The 22,068-nt window shown below is 30.5% G+C and overlaps 2 protein-coding genes across 2 annotated transcripts; one reads left to right on the top strand and one right to left on the bottom strand.

Moving 5' to 3' along the window:
* Positions 1–6,653: 6,653 nt before the first annotated feature.
* On the bottom strand, positions 6,654–10,103 carry LOC111700276 (uncharacterized). The gene is made up of 5 exons (XM_023471152.1): positions 9,764–10,103; positions 9,155–9,259; positions 7,643–7,736; positions 6,855–6,942; positions 6,654–6,740 (listed from the first exon to the last, which is right to left on the bottom strand). The coding sequence occupies exons 1-5, from the start codon at positions 9,799–9,801 to the stop codon at positions 6,685–6,687; spliced, it is 381 nt and encodes a 126-aa protein (XP_023326920.1). The 5' UTR covers positions 9,802–10,103; the 3' UTR covers positions 6,654–6,684.
* Positions 10,104–17,914: 7,811 nt separating this feature from the next.
* On the top strand, positions 17,915–21,922 carry LOC111700275 (uncharacterized). Its single transcript, XM_023471151.1, has 5 exons — positions 17,915–18,053; positions 18,223–18,298; positions 18,998–19,063; positions 19,471–19,542; positions 21,892–21,922. Exons 1-5 carry the CDS (start codon positions 17,956–17,958, stop codon positions 21,913–21,915), a joined length of 336 nt encoding a protein of 111 aa, XP_023326919.1. The 5' UTR covers positions 17,915–17,955; the 3' UTR covers positions 21,916–21,922.
* The last annotated feature ends 146 nt before the right edge of the window (positions 21,923–22,068 follow it).

Here is a 22,068-nt window from a genome sequence, read left to right as displayed (position 1 = left end):
AAAAAGTAACATAATTAACCTTTATCAATTAACCCAAAAGACAAGATTATTGATTAAAATTTGGAGAATATTTTTTTTCTTTCTTAATTGTTGATATTTTATTTTAGCATGAAAGTAATAAACATAGGCAAGACAAAAAAAAACAATATCTTGTCTGTATGTTTTCATTCAAAATATTGAATTGTTTGAACTTTAATTATCTGTTTGTTTGTTTGTTTGTATTCAATAAACGCCAAAACGGCTGAACCGATCATGACAAAATTTTTGTGGGACCTCACACAACCCCAGGGAAGGTTTATGGAGGGGTCAAAATGAAAAAATGAACTTAAAAATTTCGGTTTTCTAAACTCCACAAATAAATTAATAAATCCCAGAATTTAAAGTAGTAATCTCTGTTTGTTTGTATGTCTGATCATAACTAAGGAACCCCTTGACTGATTTGCCTCAAACTTTACTTGGGGATTAAGGGAGAACCACGGGACTGTTATTAGCTTGGTTTTAAGATTTTTAGTTAAGTGGGTCGACTTTTAAAAGAAAAAATCGTAATTTAAGACCAAGCCCGGATAAACGGCGTGATTAACTATGATTAACCTGGGCAACGTCGGGTAATTCAGCTTGTGTATTATAAACATTATCATGTCTTCTTGTTTTACTCGAGAGTTTTCAAATAAGAAAATAAAATTGTTTTGAAGTGAGATTACTAAAAGCAATTCAATTGTGAGGTTTCACAAAAAATGTCCGATCGGTTTATTCGGTAAAAAACCCAATAGACCAGATAGATGTTTTATTAAAATTTGGAGAATATTGTTTTTTTTCTTAATTATTAGAATATTATTTTAGAATGAAAGTAATATACAAAGACAAAAAAACAATATCTTTGCTTGTTTGTATGTTTTCATTCGCAATATTGAATTGTTTGAACTATAATTATCTGTTTGTTTGTTTGTTTGTTTGTATTCAATAAACGTCAAAACGGCTGAACCGATCATGACAAAAATTTTGTGGGACCTCACACAACCCCAGGGAAGGTTTATGGAGGGGTCAAAATGAAAAAAATGAACCTTAAAAATTTCGGTTTTCTAAACTCCACAAATAAATTAATAAATCCCAGAATTTTTGATATTGTTTGATAATTTTAGAAGAGAAAATAAAAAATATAAATAGAAGATGGGCCCGAAGCGCTCCAGAGTCCAGAAGCATAGCTTATATAAACTTAAACAATAACACGCACATATTTTATATTATATATATAGTATTGTATAAATAATGTAATTATATGGATGACATGTTTTTCAAGCTAACATTCTCATTTAAAGTTTTATTTGGTAAAAACACATCCAACAATTTCATTCTGTACATTTGAATAACAGTAATTATGTAAATTACTTCTTTTATACACACTCTAGGCTTTCAGGGCGCTTCGCACCCCACACTGATCTAATTAGGTTGCAATTGCGCGTGCGCAATAATCGGTCATAGTTTTGTTAATTGAGTCCTTGAAGCGAAAGTTAAACACAAGTGATTAATTATAGTTTATGTACAATGTACATGTTTAGGGCTTCAAAAATGCACTTTTACAGTGAATTTGTGTTCATTTTACTTTTACAAATAAAACAAAAGTTTAAAAATCAACTATTTATATCTAATTTAATTTCGGCCGGGCAAAAACCATTTCTTGGGTCATGCGATATATATATATATTTATATTGAAGTAATAAAATCAAATATCTAAGGTTCACACTAAAAAATTTCTAATTTATAGGGATTAATAAATTAGAGTTTGTGTCAAGTATTTAATTCCTTTGGTTTTCCGGAAAGTTCAATGCCAAGTTTCATAACTTAATTCTTTTTAAACCCTCCCTAGCACTCTAATATATTAATGTAAGTTTTTTTAATGCTTTGAAATTTTTTTCTATAAATAGGAAATAGATATATGATTGTCCATACATGTACTCTATAGTATATACTTTCTCGAATTGTAAAGTTACAAGAAACTTATTTCATTTTATTCTATTTTTAGATTTCTCTTTCTTCAAATTAATTATTAATAAACCTTTCTCTACGCGTTATCCATCTCCTTCTTCTAATATTTCTATTTCAAGCTAAATCTAGTTTAACTATTTTTAGCCACAGACCCCCCCCCCCTCCCTCCTTACTTTTCCTTCACATTAGAAAGGTGCTAAAAGTAATTAATTTTCTTGCCTTTCTTGTAATCGAAACTTCTACGGATTTTCATTAAGAAATTATACATTACAATAATACATATATAGATAACAATACAATATAACTAAATTGGTGAGTTAAAAGAATTATTAATGTCAACATTTTTCCCGTCAAATGAAATGGGGTCTATGAAATGGCTTCAACATGTTCATGGGCCTGGTTGGTTCAGCCGTTTTGACGTATAGTTAATCTCTTGATATAACCTATTAATCAGAATTTTTATTTTTAGATGTTAAATAACTGGCCAATGTAGTTAAAATCTAGAGAAACGTTAAGGGTGTGAACTTAAGTGACCTGAGTGGCATGAATTTGACAAACGTTATTTTCAATTATCACAATATCCCTTTTAAACGTCCATAGGATAAATCCACGACCACAAGTATCTTTTAAAGAAAACGCAAAATGACAAAAAGAAAAAAATTCAGAAAGAAAACAAAGAATTATCTCATTTATTCTTGTTTTTTTAAATTAAGGGTAAATACCTCTATGAGTTTGATTTTAATCTTCCTGACAGAAACAATCTCTAGAACTGACGAGGGTCAACCCAGACCGAAATATATATTTTCAATAAATCTACATTTTTTTACTCTACAGAGGTTTGGTTCATCACCATCACCGAATTCTAAATGAAATTCCTTAATCTGAAACAACAAGTCGTCGTCAACTTCAATCGAATTTTTGGTATTAAATTCAAAAATCTTTAATTTCTTTTAAAAACATATGCCGTCAAAAAAGTATTAAAAGGCGGCAAAGAAATTGAGCTTTTTGTTTAATTAGTTTAATTTTGAATTGTGATCAAAAACAAATGAACTTTCCTTTTTAAAGTTCTACAGTATAAGCTTTTTTTTACACTAAAAGCTTTTAAATTTTTTTTTATTTCTTGAAACTAGAATAAATATTTTCTCCTGTTGTGTGTGTCAAAATTGCAAACTTTTTATTGAAAAAGAAATAGAAACATTTTTCTTTCCAAGAGAAAATTAAATTTTCCACTGATTGTATAGTTCGAAAAATTGAAGAAAGAAAAAGGAAAAATAAGAAAAAAGGAGAATTTCCGCGAACAAGGCATTGTGTTGTATACAGTCCTCAAAATTCTGGATCAACTGTAAAGACCGGGCCCACGTTTATGTGTCACAGAGCTTTTTTTCATTTGACCTTTTTTAACCCATTTAAACTTTTTATTACCTTACATTTAGGTATTTTAAACCTGAAGAAATATTTTTCATTGAATATGTATTTGGAAAACGTTTCTAGTTCCGTTTGTTTTGGGTTTGCAACATTACGTAGATTTAGTTATAACATTTTTATATATTAGATTACGTTGTACATAACATTATAAACTTTTGAGTTTGCGGATTCTTTTTTTAAAAATTATATCATATTATTGAAGTCGGAAATTTGGATTTTGTTTATAAAATAAGAAATTTACAGTATTTCGCAGAAATAATTCTGTGCGTGTTAAAGTTAACAATTTTATTCATCTCCTGCTGTATATTATTCGTTCTGATAATATTGAATTATCATCCTGTACGGACACGTTTAAGGAATTACTACTGGCTCTTATTCATGTGACTTTATTGACACATCTTGGTGACTTTGTATGATAGATATTGCAGAATGAAAATTAAAAATATTAATGTTTTTTTCAAAATCTCTTCAATAAAATCATGAAAGACTTCGATCTAGCGTGACATTATTTTGAAGAAAATGAAATCACGACTTTCTGACCTCGTTGCACAAATATGAAAGAAGCAAATTTATTTTGTTTTGTTCTAAATTTCTAAACATTCTCATTATAGCTTTTCCACAAGAGGGTTATTATGATGGACCACATGAAAAATTTCAATCAAACATGAAAGGAACTGAGGTTTTGTCTCAAACTCTACATTTCTAATCGCTATATCTTTGCTACCCAATGTCGTAGACCTTAATATTTCAAACTATGAATTCTGTTCGACCAAATAATCAAAGTTTGAAATACAAAGGTTTCCATCATCAGATTGTAAAGATATAGGGATTAGACAATTTGAGTGTGTGGCAAAAACTCATTTCCTTTACTTAAATTCTGCGTATTTTAACATCTGAGATAAATTGTGATTGTGTGAACATACAATACCTAATCTAGTATTTTCTCTTATCCATGTGTCTTTAATCTTTTAATCAGAAAACACCAGGAAAACTCGAACTATAAAAATATTATAAAAATGTCAAAAGAAAACTCAGTTTATTCATAAAAGCACAAATATCAATTCTTAAAGAATCTGTTACATTCGTTTGTGAATTTTACAAAGAAGGAGTTTTAGTTTATGTAAACATCCAGCAGAGTTCCCATATACAGAAATAATTGATTCCAACCATGATCTGACATTCTTTGTTAAAAATATGCACTTTGAACTCCGTTACAATATATATATATATATACTAGGCTTATAGGGCTCTTCGCGCCCATCTTCTATTTCAACTTTTAATTTAATTGTGGCTTCTCTTTGTACAGTGTAAAACAAAAACAAAACAATTGCTTGCGGATTTCATAAAATTATTTTCGCGCATTTTAAAAATTTTACAAAAAAAAATGTTAAACATAAATTTTTGAAATTTTGATCATTTAGAAACCTTCCCTGTGGTCACATGAGGTCCCACACAAAATTTGGGCCCGAACGGTTCAGATGTATTGATGTTTATTGGATACAAACAAACAAACACCCACCCACCCAGACAAGCAAAGTATAGATATAGATAAAGATAGCAAAATATATATTCAATTATCTCCTATTACCATTGCAACAAATATATTTATTTTGGTTAATTAATATTTGAAAGGCTTTATACAGTAGGAATCAGAAAATTCTGGAAATGGAAGATGTCTTATATAGACTCAAGTTATGACTTAACTTAATAAGTGATTTAATAACTTAGATACTAGTAAAACTAATAATTGCATTTTAACAACATCAAATACATAAAAAATATTGCTTCAATGTCGTCTTCTTGTTCCACAGTTTTCTTGTTCTCATTGTATTAGAAGAAATCATAACGTTGTGTTTAATCTGGCATTAGAACTATATTTGCTTTAATGCAACAGAAATTCCAGAAAAATCAACAAAAAAGGATAAAAAGTGAATTTAAATCAAGTGCGACTAATAATTTATAGAACATGTAACGTCAGCTGTGTTTGGTTGCGTGCCCTCCAGTTTTTGTCGACTTGAACACCAATTTAGAGATAAACACACGGAGTTCTCTGTTGATGATCAGTTAAAAGTTTTATAGGTTAGTGTTGTAATTCGGGCATTTAAACTCAACCTCTTTGCAAGGAGGGTTACTTGAAATTACGCTTACAGTTCCTTTAATACTTTAAAACTTTATTCGACTGCAAACATTTAAGGATGAAGGTCAAATTATGCGGAATTACTGTTACAACTTTGCGACCTCCTCTTTTTTTAGTTTAAATTGTACAACAAATCAATAGTTCCGGTTGCAGTATGATTTTATTAACATTATTTTTCTGATCAATAGATTAAAGAGTAGGTATGGACATAACATAGAGATTCTCAAGGTTATAATGCAAGGAAAGTTATTTCAGAGGTGTACGCATCTTTTGTACTTCAGTGTACTGTCCATGGGCGGTAATTTAAACACAAGACGGATGTCAAAGCCTGACCCGGGATCCATCTTTCACATAAAAAATCAATGAAATATTCTGGCAATAAGAAACTATAATGTGAATTACTAAAATTATCAAAATTTAATGTTTTTAACCTCCTCGAATACTAAACACACACTGATGCACCCTTTCTTGTTTACAAACTCCGCCCAGAGAGAACTGGTTTCAATATGCACGCCGAAGGCCAAGGCGGTGCAACACTAAAAATTGAATGATTAGCTTCCAGAGTTATCTATAGATTTTAGAGCCTTCCGTGTCCTGATCATAACATACACATTTTTCATAATTTTTATTCTAAAAGCATTAAAACAGAAAACTGTTCTTTAATATTTCTCATACTTTTACAATTCTAATAATATATATATCACAATTATAGTTGAATCAATTAGGGCAAGGAAATAGGGGGGGGGGGGAAGGGCATCGGTAATGATTGTATTGTGTGTTTTAGATTTTGTTATGGAGTTCAAGTTTTTGTTTTTGTTGTTGTTGCTGCTGCTAATGTTGTTGTTGTTGCTGTTGTTATTGTTGTTGTTGTTGTTGTTGTTTTTTTTATAGTTTTTTTTTAAGTTGTAGTTGTTTTTGATGTTGTTAATGTTTTTGATATTGTTGTGGGGAAGGGAAGGGGCTTCGGTAATGATTGTCAATCTTTCTTAATATTTTAGATTTTGTTTATGGAATTCAAGTTGTTGTTGTTGTTGTTGTTGTTGATGTTGTTAATGTTTTTGATGTTGTTGTTGTTGTTGTTGTTGCTGCTGCTGCTGTTGTAGTTGTTGCTGTTGTTAGTGTTGTAGTTGTTGCTGTTGTTAGTGTCTCCGATGAAGTCCAGTATATTCTACCACTCCATACGACCAAAATAATTCTAAAATATATTTATGAGATATTTATAAAAGTTAAAAACAGCTGAAAATATTTATTTTAATTAAAAATTAGATAAGTTTAACATCTTGTTAAAATGGTTGTGATTACTGATTACCTATGAAAAGAACGATGAGAGGAACTATTGATAGAAGAAGAGTTATAATTCCGCACTCAATTAAACACACTTTCCACGTGAACTTAACCTTAAAAGTACATTTTTTAAATTTGAAACAACCAAAAATTAGATTTAAAGGGATTGATAACGGTTTTCTTTAAATCTTTATCAAACTAGCTTGCTGCTGATTTCTTTCTAAATATATTTTTTTCGTGAAAATCCGCCAGGTTTTCCAAAAAAATTATTACGAAGGAGGAGAAAATTAATTGTAACTATTTGTTCATATACTGGGATGAATTTCTATCGTAATTATGCTTTTACAATAGTTTAGCAGGAGAAAATTTATAATCATTAGTGTTTATTATATAAAACTATTCACCCCCCCCCCCTCACAAAATCAATAGCGCCTTAGTTGGTGGTATTGAATTGTTCTAAACTTCTAAGGTGGGCTTAAAATGTGGGCGCCTCAGCCATTGGATTTCGATAAAGAATAAATAAATTGAGTCGGTTTTCAATATTTCCATTCTGCAACACGGCTTATAGCATTCTTCCCACAATAATATAAATAAAATTAATATTTGTTTAAAACTTTAAAAATGAAAAAATATAATTTTCAGAATTGAATTGTAAAAGATAATAGCAGGGGATCATTTATCCCCAGAACTGTGCCGTTCTGCCTTCCATAGTCTGTATGTTCAACTGTACAAAGGTTGCCCGAAGGTTGGTCCGGAACTTTAATTGTACCATAGTTAACAATGAAAGAATTGTGTATATGAAATGTGTGTTACCTGAACTTGCTTCTTTTTTCTTTCTTCTTCGAATTTTTTAGTTATTTCTTCCAAAAGTTGCCTTTCTGCCTCTTGTTTTATATATGCTTGACGTCTAAAATAAATAGATTTAAACTTGAAAACAGTTTTTTATACCCCTTTTTGTTCTAGTTCGTATATTCTTAGAATGGAACTAAATTAAAGACAGCTGCAGTGGAACTAAATTAAAGACAGCTGCAGTGGAACTAAATTAAAGACAGCTGTAGTGGAACTAAATTAAAGACAGCTGCAGTGGAACTAAATTAAAAACAGCTGCAGTGGAACTAAATTAAAGACAGCTGCAGGGGAACTAAATTAAAGACAGATGCAGTGAAACTAAATTAAAGACAGCTGCAGTTTCAACAGTACTGTACAGTTCCGGTTCCCAACATAAGCTCAAAAGTTGCATGGTCCAGACCAGTACAATGCTTGGTGTAGTGTTTAGTTGTTCCAGACCACGCAAATCTGCCCCTGTAGTAAAAGTAAATTTAACCTATATGTAATGAAGCCAGAAATAGAAACTCAAATCACTTAATAGTGTCAAATATGTCTTTACGTTAGCCCTAATAAAATTATTTTAGTAAAACCACTGTAATTCATTAATTTTTTAGAAGAAACACAACGTGATATTTTACAGAATTAGCCGGGCAGAACTATATGAAGGCCTGTACTTAAGATATACTCAACAAGCATGCCACATAAGTTTAAAAGTTGCATGATCTGAACCAGAACAAGAAATGCCTGGTTTTGCGTTTAGTCGTACTGTTCGGTCTAGTGTACCTAGTATGTGGTTGACCCAGCGCGTTTTGTGCAACAGAATTAATTAAGCTGGCAGAACTATGGCAGGTCCGTTCAAGATACATATCCATTAGGTTGGCAAGTACAACATATACCCAGCAGGCGGTCCGGTACTAGATATATTTTTTATAGACAGAAAACTACTCAATAGGCGGTCTGGTACAAGATATACTCAATACACGGTCTGGTACAAGATATACTCAATAGGCGGTCTGGTACAAGATATACTCAATATGGTGGTCTGGTACTAGATATACTCAATATAAATTGACCCCCCCCCCAGCAGGAATAGGGTTAAAATTAAAACCGGGTTTACAGTGAATTGATTCCTGAATTTAATCTATCATTTCTGTTAGCATAGCATGCTTACAATTGTTTCAATGTCGAATAATGCAACTGTCTGAATTTGTGTGCACGCTACCTTCATCGGTATGAGTGATAAGCAGCCAACACCTTTGATAATTTTTCGACGTAAGCTTGTACTCCCAATCATTTTTCACGCGAACACTCCCTTTAATGAAAAGAAATTTTCGGGAAGTCACAGGAAACTACCAAAATTTAAAAAAACCTACTGCTGGCTTTGTTATGCTATGTCAATTTCTTACATACGTGCTAAAAAAGTATTAATTAACATTCCTAGCTTAACAGTATCCGGCGAAAAACAAATTAAAAATAAAAAATAATTTGATAAAATACCTGGCCATATACTTGTTGTGAATTTTTGGATCATAATGAGGATCAAAAGGTGGAAGCTCGTACATACATTTAGCAGACTCGTATCTTTTCTTTTTTGCCCGCTCTCTATTTTAACAGTCGTGAATTATATATTTAAATAATTGAAAACCTGTTGGAGAGAATACAAATCTTATATTTATAAAGAGAAACCCTAGATGTTCTAAAGTTAGGAATACGTTCGACAGGCTCGGAATATAATATGATGGGCTCAGAACATAATAGGATGGGCTCGTGTCCTCATCTCCCTCCTTCCCTCGTTTAAAGTACTGCTGAGATAATCATTGCATGAGGATTAAACATGACAGACATCGATTTTTATGGCTTTTACCAGATTCTGAATGTCAAATTTATCAGACTAAAAGTAGATTTTAAAACCATGCTTCATAATAAAAAAATATTGCTTTAGACGTTTCAGTCAAAAGAAAGAAATTAATCTTTTATGAAAAGCAGTAAATAATCTTTTGATAAAATCAAATTCAAAGTGGTGTACTATATTTTGACTAAAAACCTGTTTATTTAAAGATTTTCCCGCCTTTTATTTTATGATGATAAAACAAATTGCAGCTGTTCCTGTTTTGCCGCGTCATCTGAGCAATAATCGCCGCCATCTTGTTCTTGTTTCTTTTTTCACGTCAAACGAAAAACTGTTTTAGAAAGATATATGTAACTTCAAGTATTTTAATCAACTTCCAGTTTTCTTTCTTCTTTTTAAAATTCTGGAGACATTTGTTATTTAATTTTTATTATCTGATATCACTATAAGATTTTTTTCACTTCAAAGTCTAAACCCAATGTAATGATGCAGCTTATCCCGTTCAGTTTTGCTGTCTATGCTGTGTTGAGTTCGAACAAATTTGAATATGAAATAAAATACATTTTGCATATTCTGAAACTGAATTTCAATCGACTTGAGCAAAAAATAAAAATATAAATAAAAATATATTGTTGTTTAATAAGAAGAAAGTTTATAAAAAATTATTTTCGTATGCACAATAAACTTGTTACATAAAGCAATAATAATATAAAAGAAAACATGCATTGATGAAAATTTGAACCTTCACGTTTATATTGATAAAATATTGAAATAATAAAAGTAAATGAGGGGTATAAAATTGGGTAACATTAAAGGGGGTTTAAAGGTAATTTAAAGTGACTATTAAATCAAAGAAGTGCACACCTGATTCACCAAAGTACCCTTACCACATATTAGAAAGATAACGTAGTATNTATGTTTCTATACTGCAATATTTCTACACTTCTACACTTCTATACTTCTATGTTTCTATACTGCAATATTTCTACACTTCTACACTTCTATACTTCTATGTTTCTATACTGCAATATTTCTACACTTCTACACTTCTATACTTCTATGTTTCTATACTGCAATATTTCTACACTTCTACACTTCTATACTTCTATGTTTCTATACTGCAATATTTCTACACTTCTACACTTCTATACTTCTATGTTTCTATACTGCAATATTTCTACACTTCTACACTTCTATACTTCTATGTTTCTATACTGCAATATTTCTACACTTCTACACTTCTATACTTCTATGTTTCTATACTGCAATATTTCTACACTTCTACACTTCTATACTTCTATGTTTCTATACTGCAATATTTCTACACTTCTACACTTCTATACTTCTATGTTTCTATACTGCAATATTTCTACACTTCTACACTTCTATACTTCTATGTTTCTATGCTGCAATATTTCTACACTTCTAAACTTCTATACTTCTACACTTCTACCCTTCTATACTTCTATACTTCTATACTTCTACACTTCTACACTTCCATACTGCTATACTTCTACACTTCTACACTGCTATACTTTTACACTTCTATACTGTTATACTTCTACACTTTTACACTTCTATACTGCTATACATCTACACTTCTACACTTCTATACTGCTCTACTTCTACACTTCTACACTTCTACACTTATATACTGCTAAACTTCTAAACTTCTATATTTCTTTACTCCTATACATAGTATGATGATAGGAAATCATAGTTATAATAATAGGAAATCATAGATAAAGGAAAAATGTTCAAAACTTTATAGATAAGGTCCAGCAGGAAGTAAAGTTTAGTTCTCATATGTTTAATCCATCGATATATCAAGGTATAGAGTGGTTTATCTGTCGATATTTCAAGGTATAGAGAGTTGAGTTCCCATATGTTTAATCCATCGATATATCAAGGCATAGAGTGGTTTATCTGTCGATATATCAATGTATAGATAGTTAAGTTCCCATATGCTTTAATGATCGATATTTCAAGGTATAGAGTGGTTTATCTGTCAATATTTCAAGGTATTGAGAGTTGAGTTTCCATATGATTTAATCATCGATATATCAAGGTATTGAGTGGTTTATCAGTCGATATTTCAAGGTATAGAGAGTTGAGTTCCCAAATGCTTTAATCATCGATATATCAAGGTATAAAGTGGTTTATCTGTCGATATTTCAAGGTATAGAGAGTTGAGCTCCCATATGCTTTAATCATCGATATATCAAGGTGTACTCTATCAAGGTATAAATAGTTGAATTGTTGAGTTCCCATATGCTTTAATTATCGATATTTAAAGGTATAGAGTGGTTTATCTGTCGATATATCAAGGTATAGAATTGAGTTCCCATATGCTTTAATCATCGATATATCAAGGTATAGAGTGATGTATCTGTCGATATATAAAGGTATAGATAGTTGAGTTCCCATATGCTTTAATCATCGATATTTCAAAGTATAGATAGTTAAAATCCCATATGCTTTAATCATCGATATTTCAAAGTATAGATAGTTAAAATCCCATATGCTTTAATCATCGATATATCAAGTTATAGAGTAGAGTCCCCATATGCTTTAATCATCGATATATCAAGGTATAGAGTGGTTTATCTGTCGATATTTCAAGGTATAGATAGTAGAGTTCCCATATGCTTTAATCATCGATATATCAAGATATAGAGTGGTTTATCTGTCGATTTTTCAAGGTATAGAGTGATTTATCTGTCGATATATATTAATGTATAGATAGTTGAGTTCCCATATGCTTTAATCATCGATATTTCAAGGTATAGATAGTTAAAATCCCATATGCTTTAATCATCGATATGTCAAGGTATAGAGTGATTTATCTGTCGATATTTCAAGGTATAGAGAGTTGAGTTCCCATATGCTTTAATCATCGATATATCAAGGTATAGAGTGGTTTATCTGTCGATATTTCAAGGTATAGATAGTTGAGTTCCCATTGCTTTAATCATCGATATATCAAGGTATACAGTGGTTTATCTGTCAATATTTTAAGGTACAGAGTAGAGTCCTCATATGCTTTAATCATCTATATATCATGGACCATGGTATAGAGTGGTTTATCTGTCTATGTATTAAGGTATAGATAGTTGAGTTCCCATATGCTTTAATCATCAATATATCATGGTATAGAGTGGTTTATCTGTCGATATATCAAGGTATAGATAGTTGAGTTCCCATATGCTTTAATCATCGATATTTCAAGGTATAGATAGTTGAGTTTCCATATCCTTTAATCATCGATATATCAAGGTAGAGAGTGATTTATCCGTCGATATTTCAAGTTATAGATAATTGAGTACCCATATGTTTTAATCATCGATATTTCAAGGTATAGATAATTGAGTTCCGATATGCTTTAATCATCGATTTACCAAGGTATAGAGTTTAGTTAACATCATGGTAAAATACACTTTATGACGACACAAAACTTTTTGATAACAGGGATTTAAAGATACATTTGGTTTTCTGTGGTGAATATAGTTTATTTCTGGAATTTATGAAATGATTTGAAAAGAAGTAAAAAATTACATCTACAGGGAACCAGGAATGTACGAAAAGTTATCTTTATGGGTAACTATAGTTACTATAGACTATAGTCTTGTATTTAGTAGACAAACTGCTCTCTATTTGATTGTTTTAAAATTCTGTGATGGTGATGGACCAAACCTCTGTAGAGTTTAAAAAGTAGATGTTAGTTCCACAATATTGAAAATATATTTCGGTCTGGGTTGACCCTTGTCAGTTCTAACGATATATAATAACCATCAAAATCGATAAAAAAAATTGTTAAAAACCACAAGAAAACAAACAAATAAACAAATTTTTGAAAAAAAGAATTGGGTTGTCAAATGGACAAAGGTAAACGAACTCAGATCATGAGATGGAAAAAAGATAATTTTCAAATATTCACTTTTTGTCGGGAAGATTAAAAACTGTTTATATGTGTGTGTATAAAGGGGCATTTAAACCTTTTAAAGAATTGAACATTTATAATACTCTTTTTAATAAAATACAGAATTACAGTTTACAATTAAATAAAAGCTATTTTTTTCTGTCCATTCCTCTGATTTCAGTCATAAAATCTCTAATGTATTTAGATTCTCGTATTTGAAGTGAACTTCTTCCGTGGTCCCAAACCTTCTCTAGTACGCTAACTTTTTAATGGTAGAGTTCATGTCCAGGAAGGTTAAAATGTTCTCCTGCAGACTGGTTTCTATGGAGATTTCTAATGAAACCAATATGTTCTCTCACTCTTTCATCTAAAGATCTTGCTGTCTGTCCTATATATTTTTTGTTTACACTGCTCACATGTAATACAGTAAACTATACTATGCACGAATTAATGCTCTATCTATATCATATCGATGAATGATACAATTAATACAGCTCTATCTATTTCATATCGATGAATGATACGATTAGTACAGCTCTATCCATTTAATTTCTATAAATTATACAACTACTGCTCTATTTATTTCATAATGATGAATTATACAAGAATTACTACTCTATCCATTTCATTACGATGAATTATACAAAATACTACTCTATCTATTTCATATCGATGAATTTACCGGAAATGAATTGAAAGTTTAGAGTATAGACTCAGAGCTCCAGGGTTATATTCAACTTCTCTTCAAATACTATCTAAAGTATATAATGTAATAGATCAAACTCAGTTGAATTACGTCTTTCAATATAACTATCTTTCTATCTATCTATCTTATAACTGTCTATGTATCTATCTATCTATCTATCTAATATCTGTTTATGTATCTATCTATCCTACCCATGGATATAAAATAGAATGGATGTAAAGAAACATGATTTCTTGCAACAAACTCAGATTGTCTAATTCTTATATCTCGGCAACCCGATATTTAAAACTGTGGATTCTGTTAGATTAAAAAGCCTGATTTTGAAATATTAAAGGCTTTCACCTTGGGCAGGGCATGAATTCCAACTTTTTTTAGCCCTTTCGTTAACAGTTAGTTTCAATCGTTAAAATAGAAAAATTTCAGGTAGCTGTTAATTTTAAAGGTAAGAACAGAACGTTCGTTTCGTTGATGGCATTTACCGTTTTTCTAATTATCGTTAACAACGGTAATGGAAAATTTTCAACAATCGTTAATGGCTCCAGTCGTTAACAGTCATAATACATTATGAACTGTTATAGAAACCGTGCAAAGCGTTGAACATTTTTTTTAACGGTGCAGCCGTTAACTGTCTTTTATAGTATTAACGGCGTTAACGGTTTATTAAATTGTTAACGGCACTAGCAGTTGAACTAAATTTATCCTATTCTGAAAAGAACAATTATTTGAGTCCTTATAGTATGAAACCTAAAAAACAATGAAATATTGTTCAAATGCAGACGACATTATATTACAACTTTGCTTTCTAAGATTGTTCCTTGTGCCCCCTAACCTACCCACTGTAATCTGCAAGAATTTCGTCTGCTATGTTCACATTTTGTTTGTTTATGTTTTGATGCAAACGGTTGTACTTAGTAAAACAAGAAAATGGCAGTATACAAAAAAAAACAGAGTAAACTTGCCCGTCTTCACTGTTCATCTTGCGGAGACATTATAGAGACACATCTTTACAGTCTTTTACCCTTTTCATAAAATAAACTCTAGCAGACATAATGATATTATGGCTTTTGAAATTAGGTCTTACAATGCTAATTGATAACAAAGACCATATTGAATTCGTCACTGAATTCCCATGTTTTTTGGGACACCCTGTATTTCGTTGTGGCTAGTTTTGCGCGTGGGGGAGTAAAATCAGTGTACCGTGTGACTCATTTAAAATTGATGAAACCAGAAATAAAATAAAATCGTATTAAGTATTTCATTTTTATCTTTTCAAACTTTCAATAAATCAATTTCAGTGAAATGTTTTACAATCTATCTATTTATCAATAGGGCATTGCATGACTGCTTTGTGTAGTTTACAACAACAGGGGTGAATATATTCTCCAGTAAATCTTGGAATTATTACCCGGGGAAATCCTCGAAAGAAAATTCTTTGTTTTCAAGGTTTACGAGCATTACTAACCGTAGGTCTAATGAATAATAAATGAGGGGGAATTGGGTCAGTGCAGGGGAGGGGGGAAGGGGTAATAAAATTTGTTAAAAGTTTACCAAAAAAACCAACCTATGAATAATTTATAAAATAAAAACTTTTAAATATTGTTTTTTATATTCATCCCTGCAGCGCAGTAGCGTAAAGAACAAAATAAAATGTTTAGTATTTATAGATCCATGGTAAATAACACACGTACACTGGAAATATTTCTTAACACATTTAGTTATAAAAAAGAAATCGTTGATCTATACAGAGTGTTTTTTATTCAAAATCCTATTAAAAATGTTGTCAATTTATATTTGGGTTGCTTTAAAAATTCAAAAATTTCCCTATTAATTTTGTTTTGTTGATAATTTTAAGGTTTGTCATTTTAAACATAAATAATAATTTTGTTTAATCAATACAATTTAAGAAAAAAATTTTTAAACATTTTTAACAGGTGGCACAATTTCATAAAAGCTAAAAGTGCAACTTATTTAAAAAAGTAAAAAAAGCAATTTCAATACTTGTTCATTTTTATATACAGCACAGTTTTTCCCCCAATAATATAAAAATATGTGATATGTCGTCTTCGTAGACTAAGCAAGGCGAGATGTGTTCACTTCTTAAATTTGAATTTATTATTTGTGTTTAAAAGTCACAGATCTCGCTGGGACACAAGGACCTAAAGTTAAATCAGCGTAAAGTGTAACATCAATTATGTTAATGTGTCATAACTTTCTTGGTTTAGTTTTTTAGCAACCACTTTTTTAATCATAAAACAAAATTCCAATCCTTAATATAAAGAAAAAATGTTTTAATATATGATGTTATAATGTCAGACTCTAATAAAAAACGCACAAATAACTTCCAGTATATATATTTCTTATAACTTATTACTAGAGGGTTCAGAACTAGAGTCAATATCGATATCGCACGTGTAGACTGTAGATGATTTATCAGTACTATGCCCCGTATCTGTTCTATCTCATTCTGTTGAATCTTGTGAAACTAGTTTAACGCGGCCAGGCATCGTCTTCCACAATATTTTAATTTTAAACCGTTAGCCCCTAGAGTCTAAATCTTATAGTTTAATATGTCGTCATAATCTGTTTATGAGGTATTAATGTCTGAATAGTACTTCAGCGCTTAATTCAAGCACTACATAAATAACTAAATAAGATACTTAACTCTATTATGTTTTAAGATTGTTTACGATATATACAGTTGCATACATTTGATTCACAACCAGTGTCATTAATCTCTTTTTCATCTCGGATTAAAGAAATATTGTTTTTCAACGATGACATGCGTAATTATGAGACAAAAAAGAAAATTGTCAGAATTCAACTCTTTATATGATAAAATATTAAATATATATATGAATATATTATATATATTAAATATATTAGGATTAAAAAGAAAGGATATTTTTACTTAGAAATACGTTTTAAACATATCCCTGTGAATCATACATATGTGCCACTCTTTTTTAGTTAAATGGAAGGTTATCAGTTAAAAAATAACTCAGCGTAAAATTTGTGTTTTAAAATTCTGCCAAACCGTTATTTCTCCCATGACGGGAGTTTTTATGTTTTGTTTTAATTATTTCAGTTCGACGAGGGTCTATACTCTCTACGCTAAAGGACAAAGGATGATTTTTAACATAAACATTTACACATGGCTGAACAGCAAACAGTGTGGGAAGGAGAGGGGGTTGGGAGAGACAGATTATCAAACAATTTTTGCTTTAACCCTATAAAGCTGGGGGGTCTGATTCTATGTATATTCTAGGGGGGCGTTCGGCGCCCCCCCCTAGAAAAGACCTTAAGAGAATATAGGTATAGGTTGAAATGTATGTCCATTGCCCAATTTTTCAAGGCCATCTCATAGAAAAAAAATTATACCGATAACTTATATAGTTTGGGTGCTAGGGAGGGTTGAAAAAATGCCTAAAAAAGGGTTAAAAAAATGAAAAAAATATTTTTCTTTGTTTAAACAAATATCATAGTGTCACACATGTTTCTACATGCATTTTTCAAGGGCTTTCCCTCCCTTTCTAGTAAAGTGGCGACATGTTTGTATCTGTGCAAAGGACAGAACATTGGCCTCACACTCTAATGCTAAAAGTGATAAATATACCTTTGATATTTCAAACTTGACTATTATAACTGACAAAATTCATCGTTGAAATATCAAAGGTTTGAAACATCAGGTTGCAATATAAAAACTAATTAGAGCATTAAAGTTTGAGACAATTTTTACGGAACAAATTGTGTCATGGGTTAATTTTTCATCAAAAAATTTAGAAAAATTTTACTTTCTTTTTTAGAAAAAATAGATCTGGTATAAAATGTCGGGTAGAAAAATATCTCGTAAACTTTCCGTGGACTTTGTTCGGAAGATTTCCGCAATTTCGATTGCAAGTGATGTTTCCGAGATTTCTGGCAGGTTGGTTAGTTATTATTATTATTATTATTATTATTACTACTATTATTACTATTATTATTACTACTATTATTATTACTATTATTACTACTATTATTATTACTATTATTACTACTATTATTACTATTATTATTACTTATTATCATATATCTATAAAAGGTTTCTATAATAGGTTTGGTATGGAGCAGGATGAATTAAAGTCAATAATGAAGGATATTCTGGAGCTGGATTTAAACAATGATTGGGAGGTAACAAAAAAAATTGAAAAAGATAATAATCACAAATGATAAATTATGAGAGAAAATAATATAATATTTAATAACAAATAAATTATTAAACTTGAGAAACGACGTACTTGCCATTCCTATTCATTGACGTGGCTTAACCATATCACATGAAATGCTTACATAATAATTTTAGAGTTTTCTTGGTATAAAAGTCTCAGTGTGCTTGTTTTCAAAAAGCAAAATAAAAGCTTAAACAACTAGAAGTAATTTTAACTATCAATTCACATATAAAGTAGTATTTTCTGTTAGTCTGTTTTTTTTGTATATTCGATCAGAAAGCATGAACCCCTTGACCGATTTGCATCAAATTTTATACAGGAACTCAGTTGAACCATGGGATTGTTCTTAGGTTGCAGTTCAGCAATTTTAAGTTGAGTGGATTGACTTGATGCACTTTGCTTGTCTGTCTGTTTGTCCGTTTGTATCCAATTAGCGTCAAAACGGCCGGATGAACCGATCGGACATAAAACGCACATGACCCCACGGAAGGTTTATGGATGCTCAGAATTACAAAAAATTTGTTTCTACAAATTTTGATTTTCGTAAAATTTTTCAAATTCACCAAAAATATTATGAAATCCGCAAAATGTTTTCGTTATTGTAAACAAAGCTAAGGGTCAAATAAAAAAGGTGTCTTCAGTTGAGATCTATATTACTAAGGTTGGGAGTGAGGATGGCATGAGTGAGTATGGAGATGAGAGAGAAGGGGAAATCTCACTCTGGCAGGTAATTCAAGTTTCGACTTTGCAACCAATCTTTTTTGTTGCCTAGTCTGAAATTTTATTAACGAACTGAGCTCTTGCCACAAACTCTGATTTTCTAATATCTATATACGTTGTAGATTTTTGAAAAAGCAAACATAATTACTTTGAAATTGAATAGTAGTACGTCAAAAATGGTTTTGTAGTTTGTAATTCTCATACTGATAAAACTGTGTTCAAAATATTTTTTTAATCATTGGTTACAACAAAATACTTTTGAAAAAAAGAAAAATTGAAAAAATGAAAAAGGTTCGAATTAATTTTAGCCTTTATTACAGGCCCAAGGGTATCAGCTATCAGAGCTTTATTATAATCGTTACAAATAACAAAAAAATGTGCCTTATAAATTTACAACTATTGTTTCTTATTCAGGAGTTACAAGCTGAAACTATCCGGCTGAATGTTGACAGCAGGAAGATATCTAATATATCCACTAGCTCAGGGGTAGGATAATTCATGTTCTTTAAAACATGCCAAACTTAGGCAAGCAACGATCTCAACGATCTTTTGGACTTTAACCCCCCCCCCCCATCCTCCCTCCCTAAGTTTCTAATTCCCAAAAGTAAAATTGAGATTTCCAAAAATTCCATTCTTAGCGTGTAATATCATAATATTAATGATATGATAATATTACGGCAATGATTATTTAACCAAAAAATAAAATTAAAAAATATTTTATTTTTAATTGAACATAATTATTTCTTTAATGATAGATTCAAAAAGCAAAAATTCACGAAATTATTTCATCTTTTCATTTTCTTGAGTTCCCCTAGTGTGACCTCTGAGGTACATAAGAAAAGTTTAAGCTAAATCAGATAAATTATACAGAAACTAATTCCACCATAAATTACGTCCTTACAATAACAATTAAGTAAACTAGGCTAATTTAGCACGAAATCTGCGAAAAGTTTTGATTGCTATGACGTCACCAAGCTAAATATAGCCCAGTACAATACTCCTCTTTAAATGCATTTGTATTGTGTTTCATGGTGAAAATGGACAAAATGAATATATTCTGAAAATCTTTTCATTTACAAACAGTGTATGAATTGTAGGCATTGATTTATAATGATTTCAATTATAATTACTATTCCCGTTCATATATTTTTCCTTGAATTGATCCTTTAAACCCGTAATATATTTAGATGTCGTCTTTGTTAAAGCAAGCTTTTTCGGAAAATAAACTTATATTTTATAGCAAAAGCAGTGGTTTGGGATAATCTAAATATATAAATAGATTCTAACATCCATATAGAAAAGATTTAGGGGCGTCAGCAGCACGCCAAAACCTTGATTTAGTCAGAGTAGCGTTTTGTACATGTAAGTGACAAAGGATGTTTTGAAAAATCCTATTTTAAGAGTTTTTAATGAAATAGCAGGTTTTCGGTCAAAATTCTTAACTGAAACATAATATTTAAGCAACCTAGAGGCCTCTTAAAAAATGATTAAGCGGTCAAACATTATTTGACACAAATAAGAGGTTTATGGAATAAACTCGATTTGCCTGAGCCACCCCCCCCCCCTCCCCAATCGTGATAGGGTACCAAAAAACTAAATTATCAAATATGTATGTAACAGGGATTTGCAAAATATAACACTAGGAATTCAGACTTCAGTTTGACCTAGATATATTCTATCATTATTCTTATACTTTCTGAAAAGAAAGCTGCAGGTTGCACTCAACCAAATACAGAAATTGTTTTGTCAATAAATAAAATTATTGTTGCACATAAACTAAATTGTTGTTCAAAGATTCTTGAAAAATCAAACATTAATGTTTCATTTCTATAATTTTATGACAAAAAACAGTGAAACCCTTAATAACGAATACATCGCAAGAATTATTAAATGTCGTCTTGACAATTTTTCAATGAGTTTTATAATACTATATTACGTAAATTTCAGTATTAGCAAAAATAAATAAATAGCCATGAATATGCGGGAACAGCTTTAAAGAATTCCATATAATCATTTAATTAAAAGACTAAATATCTGCAACATTCCATTATCAGAAAGTGAAGAATACGACATTTGATGAATTCTTTCGATATATTCGTTATTAAGGGTTTCACTGTAGCTAGTTGATTACCCGTCGTTGCCAGAGTTTTAAAAACCCTTTGAAAATAATGTTATTTTAGTCACACCCGAAGAACCCTTGCATGGTTTAATAAAATGTAGGTTAAAAAACTAGACAACTATTTTTGCCTATTTAAACGCGTTTTGCCAAGGGCTTTTTAACAGTGTTTAATTTGTGTTGCGCAATCTTGTGTACCCACATTTTTGATAAATAGGTTGATTTCGCAATACATCTTTGATTTTTTTGCAAATTCGCAATTTATTATTAAAAAGAACTGAAGGTTTCCAAAAATTTATTAAATGCTATTTTGGTTCCCAAGAAGGAAATAGAGGAGGGGGGGGGGGGTAGGGCATTTCTCGGGACCAGTATTTTCTGGATAAATTTTATATTGTAGGATAAAGTAATAAAATAAAGGTAAAATAATTTTAAAAGGATGGAATAAAGAAAAAGCATATTTATAAGAATTAATTATCTATACATATATACATAAAGTAGTAATCTTTGTTTGTCTGTTTGGATGTCCGATCATAACTCATGAACTCCTTGACCAAGTTGCCTAAAGATTTTGATTAAGGAATCGAGAAAACCATGGGAATCTCTTAGGTTTTAAAATTCTTAGTTGAAAGGGCCGGTCGACTTCTTTGGAAAATTCTATACAAATCTGGGTTCCCAAGATAGTGTCAAGTATTATGATAATGATAACAAAAAATGTTTAGGACAGTGTTGATAGTTTGAATTAAAGATAATACAAAAATATTATTTTTCATATATAATATTCTGGGTTAAGAAAATATAGGGAGTATCCTATTAGTGTTCATGTTCCTTTAAATAATGTTTATCATCATTAATAATTTGTCATTTATCATTAATCATAATTCAATTAAATTCCTTGA

The sequence above is a fragment of the Eurytemora carolleeae genome, unplaced genomic scaffold, assembly GCF_000591075.1.
Source record: "Eurytemora carolleeae unplaced genomic scaffold, Eaff_2.0 scaffold266, whole genome shotgun sequence".
NCBI lineage: Eukaryota > Metazoa > Arthropoda > Copepoda > Calanoida > Temoridae > Eurytemora > Eurytemora carolleeae.
The sequence above is the reverse complement of the archived record's forward strand: the minus strand, read 5'-3'. Positions and strand labels throughout refer to the sequence as shown.

Excerpts from the sequence above, each read along its gene's own strand:
- LOC111700276 (XM_023471152.1), bottom strand. The coding sequence starts at position 9,801 with ATGGCGGCGATTATTGCTCAGATGACGCGGCAAAACAG. Across the intron at positions 6,943-7,642 it reads GAAAAAAGAAGCAAGTTCAG|GTTAAGTTCACGTGGAAAGT; the intron begins GTAACACACATT and ends TGTACTTTTAAG. Across the intron at positions 6,741-6,854 it reads TCTCATCGTTCTTTTCATAG|AATTATTTTGGTCGTATGGA; the intron begins GTAATCAGTAAT and ends AATATATTTTAG.
- LOC111700275 (XM_023471151.1), top strand. The coding sequence starts at position 17,956 with ATGTCGGGTAGAAAAATATCTCGTAAACTTTCCGTGGACTTTGTTCGG. Across the intron at positions 19,064-19,470 it reads GGGAAATCTCACTCTGGCAG|GAGTTACAAGCTGAAACTAT; the intron begins GTAATTCAAGTT and ends TTTCTTATTCAG. Across the intron at positions 19,543-21,891 it reads ATATATCCACTAGCTCAGGG|GACAGTGTTGATAGTTTGAA; the intron begins GTAGGATAATTC and ends AAAAATGTTTAG.